This window comes from Juglans regia, chromosome 11 (genome assembly GCF_001411555.2).
Source record: "Juglans regia cultivar Chandler chromosome 11, Walnut 2.0, whole genome shotgun sequence".
Taxonomy (NCBI): Eukaryota; Viridiplantae; Streptophyta; class Magnoliopsida; order Fagales; family Juglandaceae; genus Juglans; species Juglans regia.
Window position 1 is genome coordinate 15,059,678 of NC_049911.1, and position 19,926 is coordinate 15,079,603.

The 19,926-nt window shown below is 35.9% G+C and overlaps 1 protein-coding gene across 4 annotated transcripts; it reads left to right on the top strand.

The window, feature by feature from the left end:
* Positions 1 to 2,389: 2,389 nt before the first annotated feature.
* On the top strand, positions 2,390 to 7,407 carry LOC109004087. Of its 4 annotated transcripts, none has more exons than XM_035695454.1 (4): positions 2,390 to 2,778; positions 3,120 to 4,229; positions 4,347 to 4,462; positions 6,942 to 7,407. In XM_035695454.1, exons 2-4 carry the CDS (start codon positions 3,176 to 3,178, stop codon positions 7,161 to 7,163), a joined length of 1,392 nt encoding a protein of 463 aa, XP_035551347.1. In that variant the 5' UTR covers positions 2,390 to 2,778; positions 3,120 to 3,175; the 3' UTR covers positions 7,164 to 7,407. The 4 variants fall into 4 exon arrangements, with proteins under 4 accessions (XP_035551347.1, XP_035551346.1, XP_018838046.2 ...); XM_035695453.1 differs by having other exon boundaries at positions 2,559 to 2,778; positions 3,165 to 4,229; XM_018982501.2 differs by having other exon boundaries at positions 2,559 to 2,778; positions 3,175 to 4,229.
* Positions 7,408 to 19,926: the final 12,519 nt, after the last annotated feature.

Here is a 19,926-nt window from a genome sequence, read left to right on the forward strand (position 1 = left end):
AACAGCAAGCAACAAGTTAGGCTATGAGTCAACTTAGTTGCAAAAATTAAATTGAAAGAGAAAGATGGGACGCAGAGAACATCCCTTAAAATGATGGTATTGGTTAATTGAATATTACCAATATGTGTTACAGGAGCAAAGCTTCCATTTGGAAGCTTAACAAAGTAGGCAAAAACGGAAGAAATGGTTGTGAAGAATGTAGTGCTCATATGGTCTGTAGCACCTGTGTCCAATATCCAACTCAAGGAACAATGAATTGAGGTGCTGCGTGTGTGTGTGTGTGTAGAAAGGCAAGAATATATACTAAACATTTGTGAAGCAGGAACAGAAGAGGAATGAGGATGAGATGGTGATGTCAAGTGGAAAACATATGCTGCTATTGAAGAATCCTTGGGTTGTAGCAAGGACATCAGCTGCTGGTATTGATGTTTGGTCAAACCAATCCTGTCGTCACTAGAATCGTCCACATCAGAAATAGCAGAGTATGAAGTCTGATTGGCAAGTATGATAGAATAGGGTGGCTGCTTGGCGTGTAACTTATGGCCGGGTGGATAACCATTTAATTTGTAGCATTTCTCAACTCAACAGAATGGCCAGTAAGGTGACAATGGGAGCAAATTGGAGCAACAAAATTACCAAGTTTAAAACAGTTTTCCATCGAGTGGCCAGAAATCTTACAGTGAGTGCAATATGGCCGATCCTTCTTGGAGTTAGGGTTTTGTTTGGGCGGGTATTTGGATTAAGGAAAAGGTTTCGTAACAACAAGGGCCATGTTCTGAGTAGAAGGAACAGCTGAGGTCAGTTGAGAATGTCGTTCTTGTTGTTGTATTAGGGAAAACACCTTGGTAACAGGTGGAAGAGGATCCATTAACATAATTTGGTCTCTGATGGGGGAATGATTCATTAAGTCACATCAGAAACTGAAGAACACATTCCCTCTGATGACGATCCATAAGAGTTTTCGAAATACCTTAAGTGCATATATGAAAATGATCGTAAATGGAAAGCTCATCCCAGAGAATTATTTCAACTTACCATAATAGATACTTACATAATCATGTTCTTGAAGAAAACTGGCTAAATCCTTCTTCAACTGAAAAATTCGTGGACGGTTTTGCTAGAAAAAACAATCGGACAAGTCTTGCCAAATCTCCTTAGCATCATCAACAAAGACCGCAGATGATTTAAGAGAAGGGTTAATGGAGTTCTAGATCCAGGAAACAATCATATCATTGCACCTTTCCCATAGATCAAGTAATGGATTTGTAGGGGAGGTAAGTTTCAACAGGGTACCCGAAATGAAGCCAATCTTATTCTTAGCTCGAAGAGCACGTCGCATGGCTCTAGACCATGTGGCATAATTGTCGGTGGTTAGAAGTTCAGGAACAAGGGTAATGGCCGGATTATCACCATGATCAAGACGAAAAGGGTTTGAGGGATCGGTGAGATTGAGGTATGAGGGATGGGTATTCGTGTATAGGTGAGAATTAGGGTTTATGAAAATCGGTGGAGGTTCAGGGGTCGGGGTTATAGGGGTTGTGTTTTCCATCGGAAGTGCTTCTCAATAGTTGCTGATACCATGTAACAAACCAGAGAAATGGAGCTCTGGGCAATAAAAATAGAGGAGCAGATACTGACGGAGAAGAAGAATCAATCAAGTTTTCCACAAAATTGTGTATTTTTCATTAAAGAAGAGATTGAAATATATACAGCAAAGAATATAACTGCCTAACAACTTGCTCTAATAATCTTATGAAGTGTAAAATGTAAATACAAAGAAAATGCAAAAGAAATGTAATTAAATACATGCAATGGTGTCTAAACTGCAAGTCGTTTGTCCAATTTGTTCTAACACAGTTAGGCAAATTTTTTGTTTAACGTTCTAATGTAAATATTTGAACTGAGATATACATTGTACTCAATAGCTACTTGAATATTATTATCTGGGAGGTGCGCTGATTGGCAATGGAAGTTCGACAATTAGCCTCAGCACGGCAGGTATCCACTATCATTTTACACCAACAATTGTTATTTACTTATAAAAAAGAGTTATAAATTGTGTAAATAATATGCACTTCTTTAAAAAAAAAAAAAATATATGATTTATTATTAAAAAAAGTAAATATACAGAGAACGGATTTTGTATACTCATTTTTTTAATAAGCGATCCTAAAACTAACGGTAACTGTCATGTACGGAGATAATGAGAGTAGTATTTTTTCAAAGTACTATGCATTAGTTTTATGATATATTTTTTTTTTATATATATTTTTAAATACTTTTGAAAAAATAAAAAAATAATAATATTATTAAAAAATATTTTATTTATCATTAAATAAAAAATATATATAATAATAGAATGAAGAGGTAGAATGGAGCTGAGAATAACATTTTCTCTGAAAATAATTATCCACACGTCACCAGTGGAATCAAACGCTCACAAGCCTAGGATGCAGATGTTGATTCGATCTTCAGCCACGTTGAAATGCGTAACCCATCGTTATCCCATTTGCATGCAGTTGTAGATATAAATAGAAGGATAGAAGCTCTGCCTAGTGCCTTCTCCCATGCCTGCAATTGTCAGTGCCCTCTTTCCAACGCGTGTCACAGAGATTCTTTTGGCAGCTCGTGCTTTCATGGTTTATGTTTACATTCGAGTGAAATGAAGGTTTCAAAACTGGTATTGAAATTCTAGGTACCTATCTCCCTCGCTGAAACATTGGCCGTGAGATCAAGTCGAGTAGAGTAGGTACAAGTGCTCATTGGGAAAGAAAAAAGGTCGTAGCAATTGCATACTCGTTCTCTTTTAATCTATGCGACTGTCTGGAAATTGAATGCTTCCAACTTTTCTTCTCTCCTGTGCTTTCATTTATACTATGAATTTCCAAAAAGACGATTAGGGTCTCTATTGAAGATGCATTTGTTTGTTTTCGTATTGGTGTCGAAAAGCTTAAGTAACATCGAGATAGTTTTCTAACCCTAGTAATTAAATTTCCTTTGTGTCTTCTCTTGTTCTTGATCTCTCTCTGTTTTTTCAGTCAAAAATCAAAAATAAAACATCTTCCAACAATTTGTTTGTTAGTCACATGTTAATTATGCCTACATTTTTATTTTCCCAGCTGCTTAACTACAAAACAATATCATGATTATAAGCATTTGATTAGAATGCTATAGGATGGAAGACCCAAGTGAGGAGTGGAACTCATCTGAAGCGATTTGTGGCAAGGTCAGTTGGATGTTGAACAAGGGACTGCTACTAGGAAAGAAGATTTTGATCGCGGGTATCGTAGTTTCGTCCACGCCATTGGTTCTTCCTTCACTATTGGCTATTTCAGCGATTGGGTTAGCTGTTTCAGTCCCTTCTGGGCTGATCTTGGCAAGCTATGCTTGCTCTGAGAAACTTATGAGAAAGTTGTTCCCAGGAACAGCAGCCCCTCCACTTCTGCTGGGTTTTGGACTGGTCTCTTATGATGAAGAAATATGTAGGGATGAAGAAAAGGAAGAGGGAGTTGTCGGGTTTGGAGGAGAAGTTGGTATGGTTGAAGGGGAAGAAGACCGTATGGAGGAGACAGAGAGAATGGGTGAGATGAGCATTGAATTGGTTGAGAAGGAAATTGAGGATAATACTGAAGGGAAAGCCACAGCAGGGGCTGATTATGGGCAAGGACGTGCAAAGAAGGACAAGAAAGAATTTGTAGAAGATGTTGGGGAGTATGAAGATGAGGAGGAGGAAAAGCCTTTGGAAGAGAGAATTGAAGTCAAACATGGACTGAAAGAAGAGAAGGAAGAACCTGAAATTGAAGGAAAGACGGATGAACAGCTACTGCAAGAGGGGCATGGACTTGTGGTTGTAATCGAGGGAGATGAGGGAAGTGGCAACAAAGCTGGAAAAGTGGAGACACTGTTTCAAGGAACAACTGCAGCTTTAGAAGAACTTGGTTGTCCCAAAAAAGTGAGTGGCATTAAAGAAGAGGAATTATTGAGAGAGACAAGGGTACTGACTGAAAGACTCAGGGATGAGGGTACAGGTGATGATGCAGAGAAAGATTACAGACGTCGTGTAGAGGAAAGGCAAGGTGGTGCAGAAGATGGAGGTGATGATAAAGATCAGGATTTCCCTTTAAACGGGGCCCTGGATGTTGTAATTTCCTTAAATACAGATGAAAGAGAGATTGTTGATGTAAGTGGACTCGATCTGTTTGATGTCGAAACTGTAGTCCTTCCCAAAGGTAAACATCTTGAAAAGAAAAAATGCTCAACATGATTGCTCCCATCCGGATCTTCTACTTTTTTCATAAGTTTATATCTCAATCCCCTTAACGGAAACTTACTGATGTCATCTGCAGAATCATCAACTAATATGGGCAGAGAAGCGGCAGAATCTGCGGAGCGTTTTGTTTCAGCTACAGTTCATGCGTCTAGCCTTCCCTCTGAGAAAGACATTATCGTTCCTTCAAGTGAGGTTAGGCTTAATTTATATTCGTCCAGATAAATCTTCTCAATTGGGTGGTCGACTGAGCGACGAGGATGAATGGAATGGTATAATGTCTAATTAAAATCCTGATACGCATTTTACCCATAAAAGAAACCCGAGACATATTTGTAAGTACATCTTAAAACTTGAAACGTAAGGTGACTTGTCCCCTTTTATCAACTTATATCGTCTGTTTTCGGTGTTGTCTGGTATTTAATACATATGAAATAAATGTGTGTGTATAATTTAACATCCCATATAATGTAAATTAAAAAAAAAAATCACAATAATTCTGTTAGACTGACTAATAAAAGATCTAGATTCTTCTTCAATTTGTTCATTGCTTTTGTGGTGTTCAATAATATTGTTTGTATTATGCATATAATTCTATAGCTTGATATATATGTCTCAACAGTTTAAATCACTATCTTTTGAACATCATTTATTCAAGAAGCGGGTATATTTTTATTTTGTTTAAGATGATATATGTTTAGAAAATGATTCACTGGAAATCACCCTGGCTCCACCAAGTAATACTGATGCCAGTAGTTTAAGGAGCTAGACATCGCACAGTGCCTTTACTGTTCTGGGACGGACTTTGCCTTCCGATTTGGGACACAGATTTATGTGAATTTGAACGAGTCTACACTAGAGATGCATACTTATCCAAAAAAAAAAAAAAAGTCTACACTAGAGATGCAACTTTGGATCATATGAACTGTCCATTGTGTTGTTAGGGATAACCAATGGGGCTGTTAAGCCAGCTGATTTCTATTAATCTTGCCTGGAAAAAAAGACACATTTTCATTCTTATGAAGCTTCACCAATCAAAATGCAATGCTCAAACTTAAGCTTCAAGATATAATTTCTGAATATACCATAATGGAAGTATTTTGTAACTTTGGTAGGTACTCTACAGTTCTTGTAACACACCCCCTCCTGGTTTAGAGATGCTGCATAGCTCTGTTACAAGAGAATTCCGTAAATGTCAAAAAACACTTTAGAAAAGATATATATATCATAACGAAACTCTCTAATGGTAGGATAAATGGTGAAACTAAGCCATGTTTGGTAACCCAAAATCTTCCCAAATCTGGGATGTTTTCACTCCTAAACATGACAGTATTAATAATAGAAGGGGGAGATACGAAAGGCTCAAATATTCAAGGAGGTTCGAAGACCTATTAACATATTACAACATTTTTAGGTAATTTCCCTCCCATGAAAAAACCACAGTCCTTCGCTAGCTGCCCATTGCATGTGCCACGTTATGAGCATGGTAATTTGCTTTCCTGGGGATCCATCTGGTATGCCAATATTTGTACTGTTTTAAAAAATCCAAAAACAATCACTTCATTAAAAGCTCTGATACTTCTATAAAATGTTTGAGGGATGATAGCATGACTAGGGCTTGGATTTTTACAGGAGATGAAATTATTAGGGTGCGTTTGGTTAAATTTTGAGAAAGTTTGAGAAATTATTTTTGAAAAATTTTGAGAATGTTTGAGAAGATTTTTGAAAATTATGAGATGTGGTTTTTATTTTGTTTTGTGAAGGTAGATAGGAAAATTCGAATTAAAATCTTTTTGAAATATATTTTATATTGGTATTTGTTAAAATTATAGGTAGAGTTGCAAAGTTCTTTAAATATAATTTTTTAAAGGGTAATTTTTGTTTCGGTTTTCGTAAAAGCTGTTTTTATTTTTGTGTTTTCTACTTTTCATTGGAACCTGGGCAAGTGATCTAGATGAAAAGTTAAAATGGTAAATTTTTTTTGGGATTAAAAGATGTTTGGGTTTGAAGTTGAATGACTTATTGAAAATTTGAAAAAAACAAGGTGCTATCCAAACATGGTCTTCTGAATTGTAGCTGCTGAATTTCATGAATTATTTTATCCTGACAAAACCAGTCTTAACATGGTTCCGAGCGTTTCTGCATTTTTATGTGGTCGGCATTATAAAACAGCCAAGATGGAGGAACAATGATGACTGAGACCTTTTGTTACGTTTTTTGGTTACCTTTTGGAGCTGAGCTCATGGATATGTTGCAAACGTACCATAAATTATTTTTTTGATAGGTGAACGCGCCATAAATTTCCCTTGTGTCTTGGTTTGTATAGTGAATTGAGTTGAGTTAAATTGAGATGAGATAAGATAAAAGTTAAAAGTTAAATAAAATATTGTTAGAATATTATTTTTATTTTAGAATTTGAAAAAGTTGAATTGTTTATTATATTTTATTTAAAAATTTAGAAAAGTTGTAATAATAAGATGAGATGAAATAAATTGAGTTGAGATGATTTCACCATTCTTTCATTTGTATGCGGATGGACAATAGGGACCATGCCCTTTCAAGTACTGGATTTTTTTCTCAGAAGATTGTTTCTGTAAATCCGTTCAGAGTTAGTTAACCATAAAGCTCTACTTCAAGGTAGTTTAATGCTGGTTACTTGTGCTAGCTGCTACAGATACTGTACAATGAGAAGGAGATCTGGGAAAAGATTGATGCCATGCGAACCATAGTAGGTTATAAAGCCACGCGCCAAAGAACGTGCATAGAGGAACTAAAAGCTCTCTACATCTTCACTGGAGTGGAGCTACCTGCCTCTGCCTCCTTCAAGGACCCCTCTGATCTTGGAAAAGTTTATGAGAGTCTCCAATTTCTCATGTCCATAGTTGGAGTAAAGTAGATGGGGGATCTGTTTGTAGTATCTTTAGCTCTTTGAAGATGCTCAGAGCATAATTAATACGTTCATTTTGTTATCATTTAGATAACGGAGGACGTTTCACAGGGTCCCAAAGTATATGCAGTCCATGCTACGAACCTATGTTTGTATGCGTTTTTGTTTTGTTTTGTTTTGTTGTTGTGATGTTCTTTTGTTTTTGCTGCTTTGGCAGAGTACCCATGTCTAGTATTGACGTTCCTTGATTCAGAATGTTGTCTAGTAGTCCCGGTTGAATTGGAAATTCACATTAACTCATCTCAACTCAACTCATTTAATCTCATTATTATAATTTTTTACAAATTTTTACACGAAATATAATAAAGAATTAAATTTTTTCAAATTCTAAAATAATAATAATATTAAACAATAATATTCTAACAATATTTTATTCAACTCAAAATCTAAACAGGACATGTCAATCAATGAAATTAACTTCACCAAAATTGTCCAAAATAGAGAACCAATATCATTTGTCCAAAATACCTCAACACCAAGATAATGCAAAAATATCCAAATTCTGATTTAGATGAAGTCGCAGGCCATATTGGAATGAAAGGGTTTTATCGGCATTAATTGTGTAGGATTGTTCTTCCATTACTAACTTTGATATCCCCACTCAAACTTCCTGATCAATCATGGGGCTAACCTGTAAGAAAATCAACACATCATGTATGGGTTAGACATCATATAATTGATGGAAATTGCTCAAAATTTGGTTTGCAATACTCATAGTGGTTTTCACTACCCTGACTTTCAAACACACATAATTAACCTAAAAATCAATATTACACTTATATCATAAATGAGCGTATACGTTATATACGGGGATTAAGGAATATCACGAATACTAGAATAATACTAGGATAATATAGAGGTATCTTAAAGAGTTATTACAGACTGTTTTAAGAAGATAAGGAGGGTCCTTTCCACTATAGAAGTCCAGTAAACATTGTGGTAATTTGATAAGGGGTATGCAACCAAACACATTGTTTGTTGTAGCCCATTGCACCAGTTGATGCGCCCCGGTTTTGGTTTCGATGAATTTTCTGTGCACTCTAGCTCCGGAAGGACTTGAGTAGCACTAGGATATATGAGTATATTAGAGATGGTCCAGTCTGGATATGTAATGTGATTAAGAATTGCATTGGTAATCACTTGACTATCTCCTTCAATGATGATATCAGAAAGATGTCGATGTGTAGCCTCCTCAGTTGCTAGCTTAGCTGCCATCGTCATTTCCAGCTAAACACACAGAAAGTGGATTATGATGATTCAAAAAAACTTAACCTCGCTAATATTAAAGTCTACGTTGTCTTTATACTGTATGGTGGACTTGGTGCCAAAATTTGGGAGATCCTATCACAAACAAATATGTTAATACTTAAAGCAATGGTTACAGATATTTACCACAAATAAACATTGAGACTTAGAGGCAATACCCCTTAGCTCATGCTACAATGAAGGGAAGTACATGGTGGATCTCTTCTTTTGTTTGGATTATTGCAAGCTTTTGTCAAAGGCTATATAAAGGAAACATATTAAGCAAATATTACCCAAATTAGCAAAAGCCATATAAGAGTTCAGGCAACGAGTCAATGACAACAAACCTGATTATTTTTCTTTCTTATTTTTAATCTATTTACTTTTCCACAATAGAGACTTTTCGTTTTGTGGGCATCCTAGTTTTGCTCTGTACAACTAAAGGATTAAGTTCTTTACTGCTTCCTTTTTAGTGCTTCCATATGACATCCCAAGGCATGCATTAATAGTTGTGGTGTCCCGTTCCTTAGTAAAGAGTTTGGTGAGGATCCTTGGTGTCAGGAATGCTAGCCAGTCGGCAACACCCTGGTGTTATTGTTAGGTCTAGGCGCGTAATCATGGATCGAATACGCGGTGAGCAAATTAAGTCGTAGTGGAATAGGTAAGATTTTAGTCAAATATTAAATGCTAATTGTACCAAAAGTATAGACCGGTAAAAGGTTTGTCCATTAACAATAATGATATCTACATGTCAATGTTACTTCCCAACTAATATTATACGACATCATTTGTTCATCATGTACATTCAAATACGATAAATCGAACATGATTTGTCACTCAACTAAGTAGCACATGTTAACAAAATATTAACAACAAATAACAGAGACATGCTTTCGTTTCTATGACTCAGGCGGGTTTAGTCCTTCTTCTTCGATAACTCCTCTTGCACTACGTCTACATTAAGACCTACAGTTCTGGTAGGTAAGTTAAACATCTATGACAATACTACCAATGATAGATAATGCAAATGATTATGCATGCACTGCTTCATGTAAATAATTTGTGAACACATATTTATGCATGGCGAGGAATTACCCTCCAGCAGAAGCACATGTATTCATAATTATTGCGAGATACCACCCTCTAAATAAAACTCAAGTATATAAGCATGGCGAGGAATCACCCTCTTATCAAAATAGATAAAGTCCATCATATCTCATCATATAAATATCATTCGGGAATCACTCCACCATTTGACATCGAGACTCACTCTGCCCTGTCAATGTGCAAACTAACTCACTCATTTCAAGTCATCTGACATGGAGAATCACTCAACTTGGTCAACACATCCAAAGGCAACACACATGATCAACCTGGGTAATCACTCTACCAAGTCAAACGACCCGAAAACACCACACATGATCAATTCAAAGAATCTCTTACACGTTTATCAAGTGAGTCCAATAAAAAAAGTTACACTTAGATCATCACGAGTACTCTCTCTATCTGTATGAAACTCGTGGCAACGTACCATAAGACTAGCAAGATAACTCCTCACCTCATCCATGATGATCGACATATGGTAAGATGCACGTATCTAGAAATCATAATCACTACTAACCTATACCATTCAAACTCATCATCTCAAAATCAAAGTGTAAAGATAATCCATAAATATAATGGAGGAGAAGATATATATTATTTTCATGTAGAAAAAAAGGGAAGTTGCAGAATATGCAAAACTTATCCTTACAACATACTCACAAGCATTTACCCCATATTCTCAATACAATCTTAGGAGCTAACATACCTGAGTAATATTAAAATACTACGGTGGCACTAACGCTGCTCTTCCCGTCGTAGCCTTGAGATCACTTGCTTTCTTTGAAGACTCCAACTCCAAAGAAGATCAAACACTTATGATCTCAAAAATGAAATGTTGTCCCTTGCCAAAGTCTTTTATAGGGTGGGACCATTGGGTGTCCTTCTTACTACTAATATGCTTGAATAAGAGACTTTTAATCTTGACTGTCCATCCGTCTTCTGGATTTGAAAAATTGTAGAGGCCAAGTGATTGATAGGACAAGGCACACATGTTTCTGTAGCTTGCCTTGAGTCCAATCCTTCATAAGAATTTTTCACATGGTACCAGACCATACCTCTGAGATCAAACGATATGACCTGCAGGTCCATACATTTTTTCTTCTGTAGGCTTACTCAAGACGTGGTGTCTCATTTGGAATATGGGCCTCTGCATATGACACCTACTACCTCTGAACATCTCCACATAATCCAGGAGAGCCCTCACATCCATATTGGTCTTATCCTTGACTGGTATTCGTCTTTTGATCGTTACTCGCCCTTTCCCGTAACTCGGCCTTTATTGTGGACTGTCATTTTCCATAATTACTAACTTTTTTAGCTATTCATTCTCGCCCAAGTACGATCAGCACAATTCTTGCTTGTAGGTCACATGAGGAGAAGTTCTTTATCACCTAGTGCTGGGATGTGTCAACCAGGATTTCTACATAATGTTGCTCGCTTTACTATGGACTAGTGGTACTTTGCCTGACTCGTTATCTCATCTTTCACAGTACCTTGCCCATTGAAAGAAGTCTCTTCTCTTGCTTCGGCTCGGTCCTCATAGTGCCATGGGATGGGCCACTACCATTGTCATGTGTACTACTAGTACGAACGAAGTCTATTTCTAACCTTTCTAATTGACCCATAAGTCTCGCTTCATTATCATCACTCTCTTTTGCAACTACTACTATCTCGCTAAATGACTCGGTAAGCCTATCATATCTCATAGCTCGAGGATTGGACCCATGATCATTCGTAACTACTATTCACAAGAGTATATATTCGCTTAATGTCTTTCCTCCACCAATCAACAATATATTTTGAGGGCGAGTAGCTCTTGTCAAGCATTGTTAGTACACACAACGAATGTCTATATAATATGCCATTGATTTTAAACAATTTACAATTGTAAGTAATAGTCCAATCATCATCAATGTACGTTACCGAGAAATCAGACTTTTTAATGAATCCATCACACACTTTGACCCCATCCATAATATTCAGTCAAGAATGAAATAACAAAATGAATGTGTTCACATCTTTTAATGATATTAAGCCACACAAAAAAAGAATGGACTAACCCTGGTGAATCACTCCTACAAAAAGGGCAATCGGCATCTTATATGTATTGGTCAAGTAGGTAGTGTCAAAAGTTATCACGTCTCTAAAATATTCGTAGGCAGTTATAATTCGTGCATTTGCCCAAAACATATTTCTAAATGTGCACTCATCATCCACATCCATAAAATAATGGAAACATTAATTTTTCTGTTGTGCCTAAAATGCTTTCATAGAGTTTTAGCACGTTCTTCACCAAGCCAAAGCTGTCTTACCTTATCAATATAATTTAGGCAATTATTTTCTCCAAATGTTAGGATCTCATAACCCCTCACATCAACTACAAGAGATGTAAATCTTTTAGCCACCCCTATATCTCCCACTTCAAGTTGTATTTTTGTAGTTGCATTCATATTCTTGTAAATCGTGTTTTTTCAGAACTCAATGCATGTGTGTGATCAAGCACAAAGGTGGAAAGTGTGTACCTTCCATCGAGTTAGAGAGTCGCAATGATCTTAGCCTTACAACCTAATATCTCAATTGGTCTTGGCCTAAGAATTTTTTATGACATTGATTTGATGTGTCTTGGCGAACACGTGAGAGTGAAGTACCTTAAACTCCCATCATATCCAGGTCTAAAACTTCTTCTCATCACACCGAACCCCGCTTACTTAGCATATTTCATATAATATTCTCTATTTTTTTCTTCCAATGCAAAGGTAATTCCAATCTTTGGTTCTTCAACCATTCAATCAGTGTTGGAAACCTCTACAATACAAAAAAGAGATTGATTATAATCAATAAAATACTTTGCCACACATACAAATGGGGCACTACATCAACACATTCAACACGAATATGAATTCACTAATTCATTAGATTGGTCACAATTTATCCCACATTGATATAACAACAAATCAAATCACACATTTACATTCACAAAGGAAGCACGTATTCTCTTTAAGTTGTATCCTTTAAATAATTAAGCTTGTATTCTCATGATTTTCCTAACGAATAATATAAAACTCGAAATCTCATATATGAACCCAAAATTTCAATATGACCATTAAGGATTCGTTTGGATGCGAAGTGTATCTTAGAATATCTATTAAGAGCATTAGCATTGGATTATGCAAATGCAAATGTAAAATTTGCATAATATGACATAATTTTGCATATGACTATTCCACTCAAAACTTATTCACACATTGGATTATCCATCTATTAATCAAAATAATAATAAAATATTATAAATTTAATAATAATTTTTTTCAATTTTTTTTGTTCTTTTATTTATTTTCCTAAATTTAGAGCTACATGGAAATATTAATGTTGTACAATATGAGACTTGGATAAAGATGTGGATGGGTCCTAGAGTGCAGCAAATACATTCTAAATATTTAATACAACACCATTGAAAAAAATACTTGTCTATTACATTTTCACCTAAAAAAAATCATTGAGAAAAACAAACACAAATCATTACTAATGTTCAACATATTTCAGCCCATCACAAAAATATACACACCTCCAAAAGTCAGCCATCACAAAAATATATACACCTCCAAAAGTCAATCCATCACTAATGTTACCGCCCATCACAAAAAATAAAGACAATGTCCAATCACAAAGTTGCTGCCCACATGTGGTTGGACAGCCACTAAAATCAAACAAAGTATATGTTAAATATATACTACTGTTAATTACAACGTCAAAATGGGCTAGACAAATGCTTACACACCTCCAAAAGGTGTGGATGGGTTTTCAGATGGTGATGTGATTGCATATTTACTTATTAAACCATCTAAAATTTCATACTGAATACGTTGGAAATAAACTTGTTGCTTTGGTTTCATCCCATCAAGATCTAATTTCATTATTTTAGTTTCAAACATCTTCTTCTCAAGTGCAAGATGTTCATCTCTATCCCGCTCTTGCTTGCTGTAAAATTCTCTTTTCTCCAACATGAATGTATTTCTGTCAGCACTCATGCAAGCTAAGGCATGGTTAAATTCAGCATCTACATCATCTCTAGACTTCCTCTTTCTTTATTTTTCTTTCTCAGCCTTCTTGCCCAAATGTCTCTCAAGGATGACCTCCACGTTGTCATCCAAAATATCGTCTCCGTCTAGAGTTAAGCTAGCGCTGGCTGAACGTCTTCCAGGTGATTTCCTCATCGTTGATAATGTTGACTAATGTTGTTGCCATTTTGGTTAGTGTCTAAAAAGACACCAGCAATACTCGATAGAAAAAATTATCTTCTCAGTTTCTTTGTATATTATTTTTGCCTTCTTAATCTTAAATGAACAAAGTGATAAAGTTAGTATGTAAATAAGTCCAAGCATATAAAAAACATAAAGGAAAAACAAAATTAATACATTATCGACCTCCGGGGTACCACTTAGATGCATAGACTCTATTTGTGCTACAACAGCACAAAACTTGTTTGTGCATTTTTGGATCAATTACTATCGATTGGTCAATGACGCAATTAAACGTTCAGGAGTATTTGTTTTTTTTTATATTCATGATAGTATTCATAAATTATTTCTCATATTTGTGTGAATTTTTTGTCAGTCCCCCAGAATAGCATCAAGGCTAATGTTTAGCCAAGCTAAAACAAGGAGATTATCCTCCTCTGTGGTGAAAGACACCCCTCGTTGAGATTTTGTAGTGTGTGACCTTTGTTCATCTTCAGCTTGTGATGGTTGGACCACCATATTAGCATGTATGCTATTGAATGGGGTGCTGCTTTCCCCTTGTCCACCACTTTGTAAGAGAGTGGTGAAGAAGGAATCCACATCAAATGTAAGCTCCATCCTTAAATAATTTAAAATTCATCATAAACTTGAATACAAATTTTAAACAATACCAAAATAATTAAACAACACCAAAATAATTAAGATTATGTAATAGAAATTTAACAATACCCAAATAGTGATGAGGACATACTATACACTTGATTACACTGATGAGGAAATACTACATTTTTTGTTTGTTATCCTTGGCCATAATATGTATGTTGAACCTATGGGAAAAGCTGGTGCTTCTGGTTTTATATTTCACGTTGAGGTATCCAAAAGTGGGTTATGATTTTCAGCAAAATTTATTGTGCTTTATTTTGTATTACTTGCCTTGTTCCATACAAATGAGTACTGATAGGGATCAGCCACTGTAGCGGTGTGCAATTTTGCACACCCTACGTGGCAATCGGTTTTTTTTTTTTTCCTCCCTGCGAAACACACCGTTTTTTATAGTGTTTTCATATTTTCTTCCCAATTCGAATTCGAGCCCCCCACGTCTAATTCGAGCCCGCGTCGTGAGCCTGCTTCAAATCTCCTCCCCGCCCGCGTCGCTCCTCCTCGCCGCTTTGAATCTCCTTGTTAGGCCCCCACGTAGATAACACTCCTCCCCACCACCACCGGCGACGCCGTCTCTCTCCCAGTATTTTGGTCATCGTCCCAGGTCCCCCAAGTGCGTTTCAGCCCACGTCGAATCTCCTCCCCGCCACTTTGAATCTCCTCCTCACCGCCACCGGCGACGCTGTCTCTCTTTCATGTGACAGCGGCGACGTCGTCTCTCTCCCAATATTTTGGTCATCGTTCCAGGTGCGTGTGCGCATTTCTCTCCCTGATTTTCTTTGCTTCATTTCTGTTTTAGGCATTTGAGATTGATTTTGGGAAATACATGTCGCATGGTTGCTAACTCTCATTTTGGTTCCCCTGCTTCAGAATCGACATTAACGATCCAAATATACATCTCGGCAGCCAGGTGAGTGGTTTCTTGCCCTAGAATTCGTCCCTCCCTAGGTGGTTTGTTGGTCACGTTATGGTGATTTGCTGATTTTTACAACCAAGCATTTCTTAGTTACAATTTTCACAGAGAGAAAGAGAGAGAGAGGTTTGACTATGAAGCTATAGTGGGTTGCTTTCTGTGTTAAAGGGACAAGTCTCTTGGTTTCTGAGTCTTAAAGGTTGGTTCTTGAAGCTATTCTTGCTTGCTTTCTTTGATGCTCACTTCAGAAAAAAGTGATTTTTTTATCATTTTTTTTCGATATTAATTTGCTTTCTGATACTTTGGAATTATATCTGGGCTATGTATCATTATTGCTTTCGTTTTATGTTCTTCTCCTCACACCAGTTGACGCAGAGTGATAGTGAGAGTGGCACGATTTGGTGGCTTTTAATTGTCGAAGAACCCCAAAAGTTAAGGAGATTGAAGACAATTTGAGGTAAAAGAAAAATGAAAATAAAACACTGTGGGGTTTTTCCATTTCAAGTAAATTTAACTACACTCAATGGAATACATCTGCAGATAGATACTTCTATCTTCTCTTGAAAGGAAAGTCTCTGTGTGTTTGTGTGTGTGACCAGGAAGGTCCATTTCTGGGGAGAAAAATGGGAATACAGCCCAGAGTCCAACATTTCCCCACATAAAGTTGTAGCTTTAATTTTTACTTTCCACAAAACGCCACATAAAACACTATAGTATTAGCACTAACTATCTAGTATGATACTGGTTGTACTAAATATGTTAAAGGGGCTGGTTTGGTATTTGATGAAATAATCTGCCGAAGACTTTGTAATTTGACGGCTAGCCATTAGAAGTAACTTCTTTCGTTTTCATCGACAATACCTTGAGTAATCAATTCCAAATAATGTTAATTTTTTGGAATGCTTTCCTTGGAAAATAATGTTAATGTTGATGAATGCAGGAATGATATAGTGTCCCCTTATGCTTAACTTAACTATTTTTTATTTTTTTTACTTTTCAGATTCTTTTTTCTTTTTATTTTTTTTATTGTTATCAATTATGAGACTTTAATGTTCATGTTTTACGAAGTTGGAGTTCAGTAGACACATTTTTATGCAAATCTAATTATTCAAGTTAACATTAAAAAAAATCAGTTAGAAGCCCAGAGTCAGTTTTTATGCAGAATGCATAAACATCATAGGTCAAGCCTTACTCCAGCCATTGTACTGCTGAATTTGGTTAATTTCTGTTTATCATTGTTGTCGTTTAGCAAAGTATTTTGTTACTGAGAAAAGAGAAATGTTTTCCTTTGAGGCTAATGCTTGATGTTGATATGTCAAAGGTCATGATTGTTGGTTCTTTGAGCTTATGAGCCTTATAAGAGGTTCTGACTCTCTGTTTATAAGATTTCGAGGTGTTTTTTTTATTATTTATTATTTTGTTTTTACATTTTCTGCACAATATAGGGATATCTATGTGCAAGACCAACTTGAAAACTTTTTTTTTTACTACTTTTATGTCATTTGGTGGTGTCTAATCAGAGCATTTATATTCAACACAAATGCATATATGAGGTGATTATTTCCTCTCCAGGTTGTCAGTACTACTTATAATTAATAGTTGAATCAACTATATGAAGTTTGTGTAATTTTTGTACCTCTTGGAGAGGATGTTTTGGTAGCATTTTCTGATCACGTTATGATGGTATTCTTGTAAGTCCAACCTCTTTTTTCTGGTTTATCATTTGTCAAATGTTCCTCATTATGGCTTTCTCGTATGCTATAGTAGAGTTCGAGTTGCTTCCACAATGCTAAAGTTGTTTTTTTCCTCTCTTCAACTTTACTGCAGCATTCAAAAGGTGGTTGACAGATGAGGAAGAACAAAAGACAGCGGACCACCAACCAAGCAGTAAAGTGGTTAAGTGGACTCTGAGAAAACAAAAAAATGCAAAGAAAAAGCTACACAATTGTGCACTAAAAATGCCATGTTGATGTTGAATTTACAGTTTGGTCCATATAAATGTAACTAATTTAGACACATTCGTAGAAGGAATTAAGTTTTGAATGGCTTTGTGTCACTTCTTTCAGATGAAGGATTTTGACAAGATTGGAATGGATGATAAGACAAGATTTTCATTTGCTATGTATTAATTAGTTCTTCTACAATTTTAATTTATACCTGTTGGAGACTAAGCATGCACTGATCCCTGTATAAGTTTATTTCATGTGAATGAGATGAGGGAATTTGGCAAGATGAGGCATCGTTCTTGTATCATAATTTCTGTGCAATTTTGCAACATAGATCCAATATACAATAAACATAATGTTACCAATATGAATATACAGATTTCATTGAAAAGTAAGGAAACCAGACTGGAGCTTAAGTTGTTTTCATTACACAACTTTTCATTTAACGGTCATTACAAAGGTCACAACTTGAGAAGTACAATATCGTTGGCTAAGCATGCACTTATAATTAAGTCTTCATTTGCAAGTTCCTCTTGCTAGCTCGCTGCTGCTCAAACCCAGAAAATGAAGATATGGCAGGCCATCATCTCTTCTAAAAGAAACACACCAGAAATCGAGGACTGACAATCTCAAATAAAATCATAGATAGCCATATATATATTATCGGTATATTTCACCTTTGCTATTTTTACCTTCAAATGTAATTTTTATATCTAAAGAAAAGATGTCACAGTTAATGGAGATTTTTAAGTACCAACAGGTCTGTTAAAGAAAGCATGGCTATTTGTCCCCGACATTGTCGACCCATAAACCTGTTAAAAACATTTGAATCATAAATGATCAAGCTAAAGGCTTCATAACTAACAGGAGTTTAATTTTAGGGGCACAACTGCTAAGGCTAAATTGAATGCTGTTGGGAGAGATGGCATGACAAAATGGCCTATCATAGAGAAAAGAAGATTCGAAAAAATTATTTCTACCACAAAACAGCTACAATTATCAGTGGATGATTTTAATCCAAATGTCTTCCCATTTACATTTCATTCTAACTTTAATCGGATGGACCTCTTGTGGTACATTACAATATCTCTGACAGAGGTCTTTCCATTTGAGCTTGTCTGATTATGATCGTGTCTAAAGGTTGTTGCATCAAATTCTACTTGTTGCCCAACTGTCAACTGGGAAATTCTAAACTTGGCCTCCAGCCCAACTTAGAATGTGCATAGACATACTAAAAACAATTCAGCATTCTTTTAATTTTTGTTTCAGAAGAATTCTGCATTTTTTTAATTCTAAGTCATTTTAATAGGGATGAGTTTCCAAAATAATCTATCCAAAATAATCAACCAATAATCCCGTGAACTAAGAAAAAAAAAATTATCTGTTTCAAAACTCAGTTGCTGTTATTTAGATTAACATAGTGCAGGCAACATATGGTCAAAGAATAAAGCAAAGAAAAAATTCCCCTGCATGAACTATACATGGCTAGCAAACAGAGAAATATAAGGGGGAGAACTACAAACTAGTACTATAACTGCTGTTATTAGCTATGAACTTAGAACCTAAACATAAGGCCTCTTTCGGTTTCATTTCACTTTTAAATAAAAATGTCCTAGTAAGTGAGTGCAAATGAGAGAAAACAAGAAGAAGAATGTTAATAAAGGAAAGTAGCAGAGAGTCACAGAGAACTTACTGAATAGAAGTTTGTCAAGGCTCTCATTGGAGACATACTCATAAACGTGTAGCTTCTCCACCATATGGATACAATACCCCAACAAATTCACAACATTCTGATGCTGAACGCGTGCCAACAACATAGCCTCATTTTTAAACACTTTCTCCCCTTGGGTTGAGCTTTGTCAGAGCTTTTTCACCGCGATCTCTCTCTCATCAATCAACTTCCCCTATTACCAAAAGAATCCCAAAACTTAGAAGAAGTTTCAATTGCCCTTTGAGGTTAGTAGGTTACTTTGACAACAAAGAAGATCTCTCCCTTGGGATCCAAAGGTCTAGCCCAAAACATGAGAAAGCTTGGTAAATTATTATCATTTGGAATGTAAACTCAAGTGTGGAAAAATATGCTTCTGCAAATTTAATAATTTAACACTATAGAAATACTACTCTTAGGCAAGTGGCTTAACTATTAAACATATACATATGATGTACATGATATCAATGATTCTATACTATCTTCTAAATTGGTAATATTCATGTGTATAATATTACTGGTTGTATCTTATGTTCTAAATTATTCCCACAAATTTTCAGAAACCTCCTCTATTTTCTAAAATCTCATTTTTCCGTTGTATACCAATATGATTAAGTTGTTCCTAATTCACCGACCAAGTTAGTTTCATTCCTTGTCTCATTAATCTTTATCTCCTTCACTATTATTTCCCAAAAGACGTACAACTTTTTACGCACCCGGCAACTCCCAAAACGTAATTTGCAAAGATTATAGAGGATGAGGCATTTTCGTCCTCTCACGCTCTGTTCTATTTCAAAAAATATGAGAAAATACCAGAAAATTGAGAAAACAGGCACATCATTAATTCATTTCCCATTACATTAAAATCTGGATATTTATGTTTCCAGCAGGATGAGGG

Excerpts from the sequence above, each read along its gene's own strand:
- LOC109004087 (XM_035695454.1), top strand. The coding sequence starts at position 3,176 with ATGGAAGACCCAAGTGAGGAGTGGAACTCATCTGAAGCGATTTGTGGC. Across the intron at positions 4,230-4,346 it reads AACTGTAGTCCTTCCCAAAG|AATCATCAACTAATATGGGC; the intron begins GTAAACATCTTG and ends TGTCATCTGCAG. Across the intron at positions 4,463-6,941 it reads TTATCGTTCCTTCAAGTGAG|ATACTGTACAATGAGAAGGA; the intron begins GTTAGGCTTAAT and ends TAGCTGCTACAG.